General features: G+C 34.2%; 2 protein-coding genes across 2 annotated transcripts; both read right to left on the bottom strand.

Annotated features, from left to right (window-relative positions):
- Positions 1 to 286: 286 nt before the first annotated feature.
- LOC120080302 (putative UPF0481 protein At3g02645) lies at positions 287 to 2,037 on the bottom strand. Its single transcript, XM_039034938.1, has one exon. The coding sequence runs from the start codon at positions 1,975 to 1,977 to the stop codon at positions 361 to 363; it is 1,617 nt and encodes a 538-aa protein (XP_038890866.1). The 5' UTR covers positions 1,978 to 2,037; the 3' UTR covers positions 287 to 360.
- A 13,772-nt stretch (positions 2,038 to 15,809) lies between these two features.
- On the bottom strand, positions 15,810 to 17,596 carry LOC120080096 (putative UPF0481 protein At3g02645). The gene has a single exon (XM_039034652.1). It carries the CDS (start codon positions 17,547 to 17,549, stop codon positions 15,969 to 15,971), a length of 1,581 nt encoding a protein of 526 aa, XP_038890580.1. The 5' UTR covers positions 17,550 to 17,596; the 3' UTR covers positions 15,810 to 15,968.
- Positions 17,597 to 18,437: the final 841 nt, after the last annotated feature.

Here is an 18,437-nt window from a genome sequence, read left to right as displayed (position 1 = left end):
TTTTAATTGGTTTCTTAATTTTCAATTTGTGTCTTGAATTTTAAAAGTATCTATTAAGTTCATAAGTTATACTTTTTTTTTTTTTTGGAAAAAATATCAATAAAATGTAAAATTCAATTTTATGTTCAATAAAACTCTAAACTATAAATTTTGTGTCTTATAAATTGGTGAATGATGAAGGACTTATAAGATTCAAAATTAAAAATTCCAAGATATATTGAAGATTTGATTAGACTTCTTTAAATTCATTTAAAGTTTGGTACCAAAATAGATAGAAACTAGGAAGTTTTATGGGTACTTGCCTTTCATAATTCTCCACTAATTTCTCATCATGTTCTTAGATGATCAACATGATTATTCTCAATACATCTGATGAAGAGCAATGACAGTTTGAAAGATTCCCACAGGACAGGTGAGAAACTTGCAAAGAAATCTAGCAATCACAAGAACAATGAGGAAAACAAGGACAAGAATGGCAAAACACTTGAATACAAGAGACATAAATTTCTTCATCTTCATTCTCCAGCAATTATCATAGATTTTGTTGATCCCCTCAGCCATAGCCCCCAATCCCAGTTCATAGTTCCTCTTGACATCTTGAACGAACTTACCCCCATACTCAGAAACGAAACCACCCTTCAGATGGATTTTCAAAAGTCTGTCTTTCTTCAAGCTGCTAGTTGAGTTCTCAACCCCATTAAACAGCTCCACAGCCTCTTCTTCACTGTTCAAATGGTTACGAACAATCTTTGCTTTCTCTAAAATCTTCAAGTCTTTGGAATTTCTCAATAGCCCATTAATTACCGCAGTGTATTTGGTCAAACAAGGCGGATTCAGCTCTGCCATTGCTTCAAACGCCACTAGATTCTTGAGAAAAACTTGAGAGAATCCATCAAGATGAATACAAGGCAATGTTAAAGTGCGGGTTTCCTTATCAAAACGAGACTTGAGAATACCAGCTCCGGTGGATTTGAAAGTGAATCCAGCAGTTTTCAAATCTGATGCAGAAGGAATAATCAAAAGAGGTTTTTTCTCAACCAAATTTGATTTAGTTATAAAACCCAGAAGTTTATACACGCGTTGAATTAAACCAAAGGTCTCTTTGACTTGTTGAATGAAGGCTAAATTAATAACAGAGCCCAAAATTTCGAAGCACTGACTCACAAATTCAACAGAGGAAGAAGAAGGAGAAGAATTCTCCCTATCTCTTCGCCTATGATTAGACACGTCTATCTCTTCGGGAATAAGCAAAATCAGATAATAGAGAAAATGTAGCAAATGGTGAGACAAATCGAAGATTTCAGGCAAATAAGAGGAGAATCCAAAGCATTCCAATCGAGGGTTGAAATAGGGCAATTGTATTGGGGAAACAGAGGCAGAGAATTGGTATAAAAGAGGAGCCAAGAAGTTGTTGGATTCTTTGGGGCAAATTTCATTGAGAACAAACAATGGAATCTGATTCTCAAGCTTCACCATATCACTAACAATCTCAAACTCAGACGATAACTTCCCATAAAATATCTGTAGAGGGAATTGAAAGGGACGACACCTATACTTATTTTGAAGTAGTAGATGAATTAGAAACAAACCATCAATGAGGAGTACCCATGATAAGGTTTCGCCACTAATTTCAAGGGCTTGATCAAAACAAGCTCGGATTTTGAGCTCCAATGGCTTAAGCTGATCTGCGAGCTCATGGAGTTGGGGATCCCAATTCAGATTCTTGGCTTTCCCAAGTTTGAACAGCTCCATCTTGGAAAGCTCTGGCCGGAAATGGTGGTACGGCCCCAGCGCGACATGGCAGGGGAGGTATGACGCCTGGTCGCCGTCGTGGACGGATTCCGGTAGTCGGAAGATGGAAATGGGGGTATGAGAGGCGGCAGGGAGGGCATTTTGGTGAATAAGGTCGTTGATTTGAAGAACCCAGTGAGATTTGTCGAGGGTCCCGTTGAGAATGGAGAATCCAGAGGAATCCATTCTGGAGTGGGTGGTTGAAGTGGGGGAGTCTGAAACAGCGGTAGTTTTTTTTTAGATTGGATTAATGATTCACGAACAGAGTAAGGAAGATTTATGCCATTTTAAAGGATTTTGTCACGTGTTCTTTTTTGTTTTTTATTTACTTTCTCTCTCCGGTTTCTTGTTTCTTTCATCATTCAATGAGTTTTTATTTCATTTTATTTTATTTTAAGAAAACGATTTTTTTAAAAAATATTTATTTATAAATAAATATGCTAATGAGTAATGACAACGACCATTGAAATTATTTTTTAAAAAAGTTGCTGCTGCATGCAAGTTACCATTTATTATTATTTTTTATTATTATTATTAAATCTTCACCATTATCACGGTAGGTGAGCTTAGACGGCAGATAATCTCATGTCCGTCATATTTTATTTACACTGTGAAAAAAATCTGGCGCTTGACAGATTTTTACCGTTGTCTAGACGGTAAAAAATGGGTACAACCCAAAATCCATCTGGGTGTTTTTTCTTTGGAAAAATTAAAAAAATATTGTCCTTTTAGAAACTATTTAGAAAAATATCGCTGTTTTCAAACTATTTGTAAAAATATTGTTGTTTTTTTTTAAAAAAAATAAGTCGAGGGTTGAAAATTCGACCTAGATAGGTCGAATTTTTAACCCTCGACCTTCCTTTCATTTGTATGTCGAACTTTGAACCCTCGACTTTACCCTTCCTAACATTATTATTAAGTCTGTTTAATTATCATTCCGAAGACCTTCTTCTATCAAAAGATACGTATTTCTAAATTTTCATAAAGTCCCCCTGGAATTCCTTCCAAAGCTTGTTAAATAATTTTTACGGATTCTGTCATCTCAGCAAGTCTGACTAAATAACGAGCTAATGAATCTCCTTTTTGCCACTGAACTTCCCAATCAAATTCACGAGCGAGATTATGAGAGAGAGGAAGAGCGAGATTTTGAGCGAGAGCGAGATAGCGAGATTTTGATAGAGAGCGAGAATACCATACAAATTTCTCCTTTTTTTTCCTTTTTAATTCTTACACATTCCACCTTTTTCTTTCTAATCCTTTTTTTTTTAATTTTCCATTTTATAAAAATAATTTCTAAAAATATTTTATTATTTTATTTAAACTCTAAAAAGAATAAATTAAAAAATAATAATAACTCATAAAAATAAAAAAATATAAATTAAATATCTCATTTATATAAAAATAATTACAAAAATAAATGTGTCTCACAAGGCGGACGTCGTCGATTTCGAGCTGGTTGTCGTTGTCGTCGTTGACTTCGAACTTGAGGTTGCTCGGGTTCTTCTTGATGTTGCTCTGGTACCTCTGTAGGCGCTTCATAATATAAATATTCATTATTCTCTCCACGACCCCAACCATGTTCATGCATGTATGAAGACGAAGGACCAGCCTCTGAGTCATAATGTCCTGAACCAAATACTAGCATCATCATCATCGAACTAACATAATCAGTTTGACTCTACGTCTACGTCATAGGGGGCAACTCTTCCACATTATGTGCAATCTCATCAAACTCATTCTCTTCCCGAACAGGTCCTCTACGTCTAAGAGCTGGTTGAGGAACAATAGGTATATCGTACATATAATGAATTTTCTCCATATAGCTTTAGTTGTCACTACATATAGCAAGAACCTGGTTCGGATCATTTACAACCTCACGGAGTCTACTGTTGTTCAATCTCTATGAATTATAAAACAATTAGACAACATTTAAAATAAATTTAAATTAAAAAAAATTAGATAGTATTCATTCATTTACTAGATGACACACAGCTGCTCCCGGACGAGTGACGTAGCGCCTTGTGATATTATTATACCAATGAATATATTTTGGAGTAACATCTGTGTCAAATTGTTCAAGAGAAATTCTCACTGCAATAAACCTTGCACGATAGTGCCATCGAACTACCAAATGTACAATTTTTTGGACCAATCTCCAGCCTTAGGTCAATATCATGCAGTATGGGTTCAGTATTACAAGGCGATGAGACATCCAGCTGAAAACCGAATTGTCTCATCACCCAGTCAGGAAGATACCACTCACCAATGTGAAAACATATGAGAGGACTCATCATCCGCCATATGTTTTGACCATTCGTACAAAAATTAGGCAAAGTATGTATAATAATTTTGTACAACTCTCAAATAACCTGAAACACAAAATATTATATTAGAGAATATTAAAGACAAATACAATAAAAATGTGAATAAAATAATCAATTAGGTTTAGTGTAATGTACCTGTTCAGGTTGAAGCAGATCAAACATGTATCTATACTGGTTGACTATATGTGTGGCTGTCCTAGTCACACAAAATTTGTCTCTCCACCTAAATGTTTAAATTGACAATTTAGAATTTAAATTAACTAGATTAGTGATATAAAAATTAAATTGAATTAAAACAACATACCGAGAACCGTAGGCTCATCCAACTAACTGACCGTCATTAACATGATGTAGCTGTGGAGCCATTGTTGGAAATCGCTCCCAAGCCCATAGTTGCAAAAGTATGAGAGGCCTAGCTATCTCTCGAACCTCAGGTCTTGTTGCTTTGCATAGTTGTCTATACAATCATGCCAAGCATGCTCCACCCCACGAATACCGCCTCGCATCATAGAGGTTAGCTAACAGTGGCAGGAACATCAAGTGAATAAAATCACTTAGTGATCTCGAACAAGCCATCATACCGAGCAGTATTGTTCATATAAGAAGTGGCAAGCATTCGACATTCCATGCTCGCATTTTATGGCCGTTTGCTCACATTTTAACATGAACTACGAAGATTTTATTGAGGACTACTACAAATTGTCAACGTATGTTGAATGTTACTCTCCTCAATTTCAAACTGTACCGCATGAAGATTACTGGATCATGCACCCTCATATGTCTGTCTTTACATCCCGATCATCGTTGTTGAGAAGACCTGGTAGACCGAAAAGTTCACGTTATCACAACGAGATGGATTGGACAGAACCAGCCACTCAAACAACGATGTTGATTTTGTAACCAGTTAGGACATAATCGAAGGAAGTGTCCTTCGTTACTAAGACGGTTCCAGATAGTTAGGGATTGAATAATAAATAAATTTTTTTTATTATATATTCATTTTATTGTATATTCAATTTTTTTATTATAATTTTTTATATATTCAATTTTTTTTTTTTGTAATCAATAAAGTTTTACATTATATAATAATCTAATATATTCAATTTATAGTATAATAATCTAATATATTCAATTTATTCAATTTATTGTCTAATGATTATTCAATTATAGTTATATAATCTAATATATTCAATTTATTAGTATAATAAATCTAATATATTTCATTTATTCAATTTATTGTCTAATGATTATTCAATTATAGTATAATAATCTAATATATTCAATTTGTTGTCTAATATGATTATTCAATTTAAATATAATAGTCTAATTATTCAATTTGTTGTCTAATGATTATTCAATTATAATATAATAATCTAATATATTCAATTTATTGTCTAATGATTATTCAATTATAGTATAATAATCTAATATATTCAATTATAGTCTAATGATTATTCAATTATAGTATGATTATTAGCTATTTTTTTCTCTTTTTTTTATATATATATTTATATGAAAAGTTCAAATAAAGTGAAGACTCTCGTTCTCTCCTAAGATCTAGCTTTCTCACTCTCACTCTCTCCTAAGATCTCGCTCTCTCTGTTATTGTTGTTATTTTTCCATTAATGATTACTAGCTTTCATTTCTTCTGGAACAATCACAAACACTTTTTTGATTATGGATCTACTACCAGAAACTCAATGCGTAATCTTAGCATTCAATGTGTATTCTTGAATAATCTCATTTTTCAATTATTCAACCATTTCATTTTACCAAGTTCAATGTTAGTCAGATTAGTCAATATAAACTAAATCTCGCTCTCTCCAACATTCTCGTTTTAAATATCGCTCTCTCTTAAAATCTCGTTCAACATCTCGCTCTCTCCTACTATCTCGCTTTGAATCTTGCTCTCTCCTTAATCTATTTCAGCCCACTTATCTCCTTAATCGCTTTGAAGTTTCGACATGTGTGTAACCTTCGACAACCTAATATACAAAATTTTGTTCGTAGACAAAGCTAATTCGGAATTGTCTTTCATTCCAAGACATAACTTGTATCCATGCGTTTCATATTCGCCTGGAGTTCGCTCCCAGAAATATAGCCATCACCACCCCCTCACGTCAATCCCACAAGCCTCCATCTAATTCGAAATGATAACAAAATGCATAGGTTGTTAGAAGTAGCTCGAGTACACAGATACATATAGTATACCATCTCATTACTTTATTTCCTCTATGAGGGAAAAAGAAAACTAATAAACCTACGATCTCGAGGGTGGATGTGTGTCGAAACTTCAACCTTCGACAACCTAAGCGAGATTCGCGAGATTTCCCTTGTTGAGGGTTGAAGTTTCGGCTTATATATTGTTTCCAAACTTTTCTTTGTTCGTCGAGTTCTCAACGTTCGACCTCTAGCCTCGAACTCCCAAAACAACAATATTTCTCTAATAAGTTTCAAAACAACAATATTTCTCTAATAAGTTTTGAAAACAACAATATTTCTCTAATAAGTTTTGAAAACAACAATATTAATATTAAAGGTCCTTTTTCTTTTGTCGTGTGCTTTTTTTAGTTTTTTATTTACTATAGAAGGTTCATTTACCATTTTTTTAATATGTCACCCTCCCTTCAGTCTCTTGCTTCTTTCATTATCTAATATGGTTGTTTTAAAAGAAAATGAATTTTAAAAAATTATATTACTTATATATAAATATGCTAACCACTACAATTGTTAAAAATTATTAAAAAAACAGTCGTTACTGTTGTGAAATTGAGGAGTACAACGAAGCTAAGAGGAACGCGGATATGGAGAAAATATAACATAAGAATATGTAAAGATAATAATAAATAAATAAATCTAATATAATCTAATAATATAATAAAATAACTAAAATTATGAAAATTGGATCATATGAAAATTTGAGTGAAATTTTGAAGTGGATTTTCTCACCAATATGTGTGTTTTTCATGATTTATCAAATGATATTATTTATAGGCGAAGTGACAAGTAGAATGTGGTCTTACATGGACACCAAACATGAATAACTACAAGGCACATAGACAACATTAATATTGACACATGCCTTTTAGGACACTAAGCATTGGACATCTATTTTTATAATATTTATGATATTCCCCCTTAGATGTCTATATATATATATATAATATACCTCGTTAAAATTTTACTAGGAAAAACTCAATGGAAAAAAAAATTCTAGTGAAGGAAAAATAGTAAATAATTCATATAATTTAACAATCCTAAAATAATATAATATATTTTCTCCCCCTCATGGAAACATTAATTGAGATTCTGAATCGCCGCATTCCAATTTTGTATACCATTTTTTCAAAGGTTGCGGTAGGTAATGCTTTTGTAAATAAGTCGGCCAGGTTATCATTTGAAAAAAATTATTGTACTGTGATGTCACCATTTTCTTCGAGATCATAAGTGTAGAAAAGTTTTGGTGAAATATACTTTGTTCTATCTCCTTTCTTTTGATTTGGGTTATACAATGTTGTGTTGTCTTCGTATAATAACATTGAAAGGTTTTTACTAGAAGACAAGCTACATGTTTCACGAATGTGTTGAGTCGATGATCTTAACCATATACATTCTCGACTAGCTTCGTGAACTGCAAGAATTTCAGCATGATTTGAGGAAGTGACCGTTATGGTATGTTTCATTGATCGCCATGATATAGCAGTTCCTCCACATGTGAATAGATTTGAGATCTAATTTTATGTAGATTAGATAAATATACAAAATATGCATAAAAACTTGATCAAAATTTGATTTATTTGAATAAAACAAACTCATATCATTCGTTCATTGGAGATAACAAAGTATATTCTTAATTTCATTCCAATGTCTTTTTGTTGGAAAATAACTATATCTAGCTAATAAGTTTACTGAAAATGCAATATCTAGTCTTGTATTATTAACAAGATACATAAGTGCACCAATTGCACTAAGATATGGTACTTCAGGACCAAGAAGTTTTTCGTTATTATCTTGAGGTCAAAATATATCTTTCTTTACATCTAGTGAACGAACTTCAATTGGAATGTTCAATGGACATGCTTTGTCCATATAAAATCTTTTCAAAATTTTTCCTATATAAGTTGACTGATGAATAAATATCTCATCTGCTAAACGCTCAATTTGAAAACCAAGGCAAAATTTTGTTTTTCCGAGATTTTTCATCTCAAGTTCTTTATTAAGATATTCTATTTCCTTTGAAAGCTCTTCAGAAGTTCCAATTATATTTAAGTCATCAACATATATAGTTATAATAGAAAATTTTGATCGTGATTTCTTTATAAAAATACAATGGTATATTGGATTATTTTGATATTCTTCTTTCAATAAATATCCACTCAGACGATTGTACCACATCTGTTCTGATTCTTTCAATCCATATCGTGATTTTTGTAACTTTATTGAATACAATTCCCAGGAATTTGATCTATATGTGTCAGGTACCTTAAATCCTTTTGGGATTCTTATATAAATATTATTATCAAGAGATCCATACAAATATGGTGTGACTACATCCATAAAATACATACCCAGACTTTCATACACAGTTAGGTCAATTAAATATCTTGGTGTAATTGTATCCACCATTGGAGAATATGTCTCTTCATAATCAATATCAGGTCTTGTGAAAAATCTTGTGCAACTAGTCTTACTTTATATGTTGTGGCCTCATTATTTTCATTTCTTTTCCCCACAAATACCCATTTGTATTCTACAGATTTGACGCCTTCTGGTGTTTGAACTACTGGTTCACAAACCTGACGTTTGAAAGTGAGGTTAATTCTGCCTTGATTGCTTCTTTCCATTGATGTCATTCTTTTCTATGTTGACATTCTTCAACGGATTTTGGTTCAGAATCCTCATTTTAAGATATAATATCAAGAGCAACATTATACATAAAAATATTTTCAATAACTACATGAGTCCGGTTTCATCTTTTTCCTATCATGACATAGTTTATTGAAATTTCATTATTATTTTAGGCATCTGACCTTCCTCACTAGTCATGTCAAGGATTTCTTTATGGGTATTTACAACCCCAACCAAGTCTTTTTTATTATTAATTATTTTTTGTTTTCGAGGATTTTAATCTTTAGAATCCATTGGTCTACCACACTTTTCAAACTCATTAGTGACAACTTGCTGTGTTGGGATATCAATTTTCAATTGAACATGTGCAGCTGGTATATGTGATTTAGTTACTTTCTTAGCATCTATAAATGCATCTGGTAACTGATTTGCTATATTTTGCAAATGAATTATTTTCTGAACTTCAAGTTTACATTGATTTGTATGGGGATCTAAATGAGACAATAACGATGCATTCCATGTAATTTCTTTTTTCAATTTAATTTCTCCCCGCAATGTTGAAAATTTTGTCTCATTAAAATGGCAGTCAGCAAATCAAATGTATCACCTGTCAGATGTTCAAGATATTTAATAATTGATGAAAAATCATATCTAACATATATTCCTAACCTTCTTTGAGGACCCATCTTAGTGCGTTGTGGTGGAGCTATTAGAACATATACTACACATCAAAAAATTCTCAGATGAAAAATATTTAGCCATTGGCCATAAGCTAATTATAATGATGAGTATTTATGATAAGCTACTGGCCTAATACGTACAAGTGACGATGCATGTAAAATAACATATCCCTATACATATGAGGAAGCTTAGCTCTCATTAGTAATGGTTTTACAAATAATTGTGGACGATTCATAAATGATTCTGCTAAACCATTTTGTGTATGAAAATGAGCTACAAGATGTTCAACACTTATCCCAATTAACATACAATAATTATCAAATGTTTGGGATGTAAATTCACCAACAGTATCAAGACAAATGATCTTAATTGTATAATCAGGACATTATGCTCTTAACATAATTATTTGAGCAAGTAATCTTGTAAATACAAGATTTCGACTTGATAACAATAACACATGTGACCATCTACTGGATGCATCTACTAATACCATAAAATATCTAAATGGTCTACTTAATGGGTTAAATTTGTTCTAAAAATGCAGGTGATTCAGTTCCCACTTTAGCTGGCAATGGTCTAATTATTAATTTACCTTGAGAGCAAGCATCACATGATAATTCATTAGATTGAAGAATCTCCTGGCTCTTCAATGGATGTCCATTTGAATTCTTAATAATTCTTCTTGTTGGGTTTTATGTCCTAAAAACTCGCAGTTTGTAAAATGATAAACATTTTCTATTATCAATATACTTGTTATTGATCTCATAAATTGTATGAAAGTCTAAATCCAATAAACTAAGACCCATGACTATTGTATGAGTACTTGAACTTTATGTGGAGACATACAGAGTGGATCGGGTTCGAGCAAATAGTCAAAATGATCTATGGTACATAAATGAGGTTGGGTACCTTATTCTGGTAACACCATTGGATGCGGCCTACTCTGTAGTTGTTACAAAGAGTTGTAAAGTGCTACATACGATGTGATCCTAATTCGTACATATTATGACATGAGTGATAATGGGCAGAAATGCACGTTATCATAGTGCTAAGTTTATAAACAATGTTAGATTGCGTTGATGAAATATGATAAATTGCGTCCATTAAGCATAAATTCTATAATATTGCAGTCGCATGCGTCCAACGCATTAGAATAGTTGATCTTTATATTTTTGTGTAGAATATGCGTTAACGCAATGCAAAGATGGTGATCGTAGGAATTCACTGGTCGAGCGCAACTTCACCGCAAAGCTTTGCATTGATCTTGCTCGCAAACATTCGCCAGAGAAGGATCACCGCAACTTGGTCAGCGCAACATGGTGGACGCATCCGGGCGAAAGGCCAATTAAGAATGATGGGACAGAAAGCTGATGATAGTCGAATCCAAATTAAGATGACAGCCGATAACGATCACGAAGTACATTCAGCCTTATCGGTGATAATTATTCGGCGCGTCAATCAGGAATTAAAGTTGTCCCATCTGTACAACTGGGAGAGAGAAGCCGCCTTTCACCATGGATGCTCTATAAATACCAAGTGCATTCTTCAGAAAAGGAGTTGATCGGTTGACGAGTTAACTAGTTGCTTCTGTTCATAGTTTTCTTTTCCATCTTACGGCAGATCAAAAGAAGAGTGGTGGCACCAAAGATCGCCCAGGGAAACTTGAGAGAGAACCTTGGGGCGTAAGAGTAGGAAGCGAACCGACTCTTGCGAGAGCGAGATTATCTTTAGAGTACAAGAAGAAACAGTGTAAACGCCTGGCAGCAAGAAATTGCTACCAGGCTTCTTATTATACTTGCATTGTTATTTGTACTTCATCTTCATATCTATTCAATGGAAGTTCTATTTTTACATCTGCTCACTCTCTTAATACGCATGAGTAGTAAGCTAGTCGAATGGGTTGAGAAGAACTAAGCTAACATGACCTAGAAAGTTCATTGCTTGCGATTGTCTTGTTCTATGCTGTGTAAAATACCCTTTAGAGTTACTCGAGAGAGAGTCTAAAGAAAGAACCTAATGTCTCGAGAGAGCTAAGTTAGAATCTGGACTCGAAAGAGCAAGATTAGGCTTGCATAAACAAGAGATAGGGACTTAGAGATAAGCTCTGTTTGTCAACATTGCATCGCATGCACCCTAGGAATAGGTATGATATTATATGGTCGCATATTTATGTGGATGTCATTTCGTCATCGCATAAATAGGAACAGAGGTTTATGTGTAAACCCTGTAGACTTATTGCATATATATTGCATGCGTTCTAGTATTAGAAGACGTAGCATTCATGCCGAGAGGTGGTTTACTATTGTATACATGTTGCATGATCACAAAGCATGAATGCATTCTAGGGAGTGTTAGCCGAAACTTTTCTCAATCCATTCACCGCATATTCATCGCATTTCCCGTTTACCAAATCTTTTCAAACTCCACCGTATTTGTTATTTATTTTCATCAACGCAAACAACAAACCCAACGATTTATTTATTTAACTGGTTATCGCAAGTCTTCATAAAAATCACCAACGCAACTATTTTCACAAGTCCCTGTGTTCGACCCTGGACTTACCAGGAAACTCAGAGGAATTTACACTTGAATTCCGCTGGGAAACTTGAATGAACAACGCAATCCATCAACATATATCATCCATATTTCCACTTCATAAATAACGAGCATCAAGTTTTTGGCACTGTTGCCGGGGACTTCGACAAAATAGTTTGTTAACGGTAATTTTTGTGATTTCTTTGCAGAACTCTCAATCTCTAGCGAACTACGACCCGGAGATTGAGAGAACATTTCGAAGGAGATTAAGAGACCACCAACAACAACCACAATCAGACAAAGAAGAGATGGCGAAGCAGCCTGGAGGTAGAGCACCAAATGATAATAATGTCATGGCGAATCCGATTCTGTTGGCAAATGATCGTAATAGGCCCATTAGAGACTATACATCGCCAAACCTCTACGATTTCTCTCCAGGAATCATGAGGCCTGCCCTCGATGAAAGTAGATTCGAGATGAAACTAGTGATGCTGCAGATGATCCTGACTGCAGGTCAATTCGGAGGAAGGCGTGGCGAGGATCCGCACGCCCACCTCCGAAGTTTTATTGAAATCTGCAATACTTTTATGTTCCCGAACATCTCTGCTGAGGAAGTTCGACTAACGTTGTTCCCATTTTCTCTCTGTGATCAGGCTAGGAAATGGGCTTATTCGATCGAACCAGGAGAGATTACTTCTTGGGAGCAGGTAGTGGAGAAATTCATGAAAAAGTATTTTCCATCTACCGAGAACGCAAGACGAAGGAAGCTTATTACAAATTTTGAATAAGATATGGATGAATAGCTCAGTGATGCTTGGGTGAGGTTTAAAAGGCTGGTTCAGAATTGTCCGCATAATGGGTTATCAAACTGCCTTCAAATGGAAATTTTCTATCACGGTTTGAATCCCGCTTCACAGACCGCTGCTAATGTGGCAGCTGTTGGTGGTCTGCTTGACAAAACTTACGATGAGGTGAAGAATATCCTGGACCGCATCTCCAAGAACCATGAAGACTGGAGGGAGAGTGACCAGAGATTGAGACTTAAAGATTCTGATGCAAACAACGGTGCAATTATTTCATTACAAAACCAAATGGCCGCAATGATAAATTTGATTCAAGGAATGGCGATTAGCAGCCCAACACCGCAAGGTGGCAAATCAACGCAATAAGTCAAAACACCACAAGGTGTGCAACTTGCAGTGATGGGCATACGATGGAAGATTGCTCGCAAAATCCACAGTATGTATATTTTGTAAAGAATAATCCCTTTTCAAACACTTACGACCCCAGGTGGAGAAACCACCCCAATTTTGCCTGGAAGAATCAACAACAAAATTTTCAATCTGTGGCGCAAAAAGAAGGGCCACCAGGATTCTTCCAACGCAACAACAATCAACAGAGCAATCAAGCAAGTAGCTCACAACAACCATCGCAGTCTATTTCTCTAGAGAGCCTATTGAAGCAATATATAGAGAAAAACGAGACAGTGCTTCAAAGTCAGGCTACGTCCATCCGCAACCTCGAATTGCAAATGGGCCAGATTGCGAGTGAGCTGAAAAGTAGACCGCAAGGGGCGTTGCCAAGTTCTACCAAACTTCCACGCAACTCAGGGGGATCAGGTAAGGAGCAATGTCAGGTTGTGACATTGCGCAGTGGAAAGACTGTGGAGGGGGAAAAGAAGGAGCATAGTAGAACAATGTCAGGTTATTATATAAATATTACTTTTAAATTTCAAATTTGATTATTTATAGGGAAAGGTAATGAATATGTTTAAAATTAATATTTAAATTTAGTTATATATGTGAATAATTTGATTTACATTTATTTCTTTCTACTAAAAATTAATTAGTTTTTTTAGGCTAAATTTTGAGTAATTTATCTTTAAATTCAAATTGTCATATAAAACTAACCATAATAAACAATTTAATAGTAAAAAATTTAGTGATAAAGTTAATTATTTAATTAAAATTTGTTCACATTAGTGATTTAAATTAATTGATTTTTTTAAAAAAAAAATAAAAAAAAAAGTAACGGAGAAAAATTCCCATGGGAACCTAATGGACATAGCTTGTTAAAGACTTGTATAGGTTTTGGAGTGTGACATCATTTTGATCGTTTCTTTTTAGATAACTCCGTTTTTGTTAAATGACTACTTGTTTATTAAATAATCTTCTTTATTCCTCAAAATGTTTCTCTATCATTCAAGAGGAATCTGAAAGACAATTTGGGTCATTGAATCTTATATTTAGTTCAATATCAATTTGTGACCCATTAAATCGTCCATATTGTCTAAGGCTAATTTGTGACTTTAGATTCTTCATATTGTGTAAGGTGAATTTTGAGTTATTGGGTTTATTTGGGCTACTGCCAGATCATCCCAAATCCTTCAATACATGAACAAAGTGTGAGAGAACTAAATAGAGAGAGTTTATTCTTACAGGAGAGCTTGTTATTTCTTCATAAGATAGAACGTTTATAACTCATATTTTATATAGTGGGATTTTTCTATTTTTGCCTCTAGTTTTTTCCATAATTTGTCTAGGAGTTTTCCACATAAAATCACTGTGTATTTTCTTTCGCCCTTCTTCTACTTCATTATTATTCTCAATTTATTTTAGCTGCGATCTTACCATATTCGATCACAATCCTTTTGCAATATTGTTTTTATATATTTTACTTGTTCTTTGCGATCATGCTTACAAACTGAGTAAAATGTTAAGCATCTTGATGTTTAAATGATCTTACAAAATTTAGACTAAGATCATTTTGGCTTTCGGATATTAAATCAAACATAAAAGAACATAAAGAACAAACACAAGGAAATTGATAACCTAGCTTGGTGTAATCACACCTACATCAGGGGGTAGAGTACTCGATGAAAAGAACTTCACTAATAAGAGTTTAACGATTACAAAGTAGTACTTATCTAATGGAACTCCACTACCATATGATTTCCAAAGAGGTTACTCCTAATGAAGAGTTTAGACTCCTCTTAAACTTGAAGCTTTCTCTCTTGATGCACAAAACGTTTAGGTCCCTCTAAACTTGGGGCTCATTATCTTGATGTCACATCACTCTTTTCACCTATTAATTGAAACATCCTTCAACCAAGTTTGTTTAGGCTCCCCCTAAATAGACTCTTCTAAGTAAGAATCAATACAATAACTTTTCTGCAAAATCACACCATCGAAAGAATATGACTTTTCAGCCGTACACCAAGTGTATACGAAACATCCCTTACGTAGAGGGATACACACGACTCTTTATCTTCTCACGGACCACATTTTTTTCTCTAAAAAATATTAAACAAGACAAGAATATTACAAATATATAAGAGGGATAAAAGGAAATAAGTCCATAAGGCAGAGAATCTTCATGGTTACCAAAACAGACCCTTGTTGAAAATCTGCAACAAATAAGGAAAAATATATTCTCCAGATAGAAATAATGGAGACGACCGTAACACCCTTAACAAGAGTAACAAAATGATGTACAACGGTTTTTCTAGAGAAAAACAATAGCCAGTATAACTATACTAACAAGGTTCGTCAACTACTTCGTGATTTCCAAATAATATTCTTAGTGCAAGTAGTCATACTAATAGGTGAAGTTAAATTTAATATTACAATACTTTAACATTCTATAGATATAACATTACAGGGATTTGAACATAAAATTTCTTGAACTTGGATTTGAACATAAAATTTCTTGAACTTGCTATCCTAATACTATCTTAGATCAATTTATAGGTGAAGTTAATTTTAATATTATACCGATACTTAATTAACCTCAGAACATCTTATGAAGAGCAATGCTAGTTTTAAATATTCCCAAAGGGCAGCTAAGGAAATTGCAAACAAATCGAGCAATCACAAGAACAATGAGGAAGACAACAAGAAGAATGGCAAAACACTTGAATACAATAGACATAAATTTCTTCATCTTCATTCTCCAGCAATTACCATAGAATTTGTTGATCTCCTCAGCCAAGGCCCCCAATCCCATTTCATAGCTCATCTTGACATCTTGAATGAACTTACTTCCAGTCTCAAAATTAAGACCACTCTTGAGATGGATTTTCAAAACGCTTTCTTTCTTCAAGCTTCTGGTTGAGTTCTCAACCCCATTAAACAGCTCCACAGCCTCTTCTTCACTGTTCAAATGGTTATGAACGATCCCTGCTTTCTCCAAAACCTTCAAGTCTTTGGAATTTCTCAACAACCCATTCATCAGCGAAACGTAATTGACCAAACAAGGCGGATTCAGCTCTGTCATTGCTTCAAATGCCACTAGATTCTTGAGCAAAACTTGAGAGAACCCATCAAGATGAATACAAGGCAATGTTAGAGTGAGCGTTGACTCATTAAAAAAACACTTCAGAATCCCATTTTTGGTGGATTTGAAAGTGACTCCAGCAGATTTCAAGTCTGATGCAGAAGGGATAATTAGGAGCGGGGGGTGGTGTTTCTCTGCCAAATTTGGTTTAGTTATAGAACTCAAAAGCCTAAACAAGCGTTGAATTAAACCAAAGGTCTCTTTGACTTGTTGAATGAAGGCTATGTTAATAACAGAGCCCAAAATGTTCAAGCTCTCACTTAGAAGTTCGGCAGCAGCAGCAGAAGAAGTATCCAATCGCATACAATAAGCCACAACTACCTCATCGGGAATAAGTAAAATCAGAGAATAGAGGAAATGTAGCAAATGGTGAGACAAATTGAAGATTTCAGGCAAATTAGAGGAGAATCCAAAACATTCCAATTCAGGGTTAAAAATGGGCAATTGAAATGGGGAAACAGACGCAGAAAATTGGTACATAAAAGGAGCCAAGAAGTTGATGGGCTCTTTGGGGCAAATTTCATTGAGAACAAACAATGGAATCTGATTCTCAAGCTTCACCATATCACTAACAATCTCAAACTCAGACCACAACTTCCCATAATATATCCCTAAAGGAAACTCAAGGGGATGATTGTTATACTTATTTTGAAGTAGATGAATTAGAAACAAACCATCAATGAGGAGTACCCATGATAAGGTTTCGCCATTAATTTCAAGGGTTTGATCGAAACAGGCTCGGATTTTGAGCTCCAATGGCATAAGCTGATCTGCCAGCTTATGGAGTTGGGGACTCCAATTCAGATTCTTGGCTTTCCCAAGTTTGAACAACTCCATATTGTAAAGCTCTGGACGGAAATGGTGGTACGGTCCGAACGCGACATGGCGGGGAAGAAACGCCGCCGGGTTGCCGTCGTGGACGGATTCTGGCAGCCGGACGACGGAAATGGGGGTCTGAGAGGCGGGGAGGAGGGCATTTTGGTCAATAAGGTCGTTGATTTGATGCACCCACTGAGATTTGTCGACCGAAGCCATTTCCGAGAGAGTGAAGGTCGGGGTATGGCTGTGTTGGGGAATCTAAAGCAGCGCCAAATATCTGATTTGATTCATGAATAAAGTGGATAAGATTTTTCTTTTCAGAACATTTTGTCACGTGCTTTTTTAGTGTTTGTTTTTTACGAGAAAAATATTTTTTTTAAGTAAGAAAAATATATTTTTCATTTTTAAATTTTATGTCTAAGTTTTAAAATGTTACAAATTTAGTAATCTCAGTTCATCGTCCTTAGATTTACGGCATTATCCTGTTAATCTCAAATTTTCATATTTAGTGTTAATCTACATTAATAAATTTTAAAGAATTTAAGAATTATAATTAATTGCATTTGACTACTTTTCATCACGTCTAATATTAAATTTAAAATTTTACTCACGTCTAATATTAAATTTAAAATTTTACTGCATAATTATTTTAAATTAATAATAAACATTGAATTGAAAGTGGGTATTTAATTACAAAAAGAAAGATAAAAAATGTAATATCTTGCAATTTATGGATCAAATTGAAACAAAATTCAAATCTCAAGGTTAAAATTGTATCGTTTTGAAACTTAGGGACTAAATTGAAACAAAAATCAAAACATAAAAACTAAGACTCCGTTTGGTAACAATTTTGTTTTTTGTTTTTTGTTTTTGGAAATTAAGCCTATATCATCTACATTTCTTACCATGATTTGTATCTTTTTTAAAAAACAATGGTTGAATTCTTAGCCAAATTTCAAATACAACTTTTTGGAAGCTACATTTTTTTTATTCTCAAAATTTAGCTTAGTTTTTTAAACCATTGGTGGAAAGTGGATAACTGTTCGAAGTCTAAGTGTTGCGTTCTGCTTGATGCGTTTAAATGAATGCAACACGTTGAGGCGT

The sequence above is a fragment of the Benincasa hispida genome, chromosome 6 (assembly GCF_009727055.1).
Source record: "Benincasa hispida cultivar B227 chromosome 6, ASM972705v1, whole genome shotgun sequence".
NCBI lineage: Eukaryota > Viridiplantae > Streptophyta > Magnoliopsida > Cucurbitales > Cucurbitaceae > Benincasa > Benincasa hispida.
The sequence above is the reverse complement of the archived record's forward strand: the minus strand, read 5'-3'. Positions and strand labels throughout refer to the sequence as shown.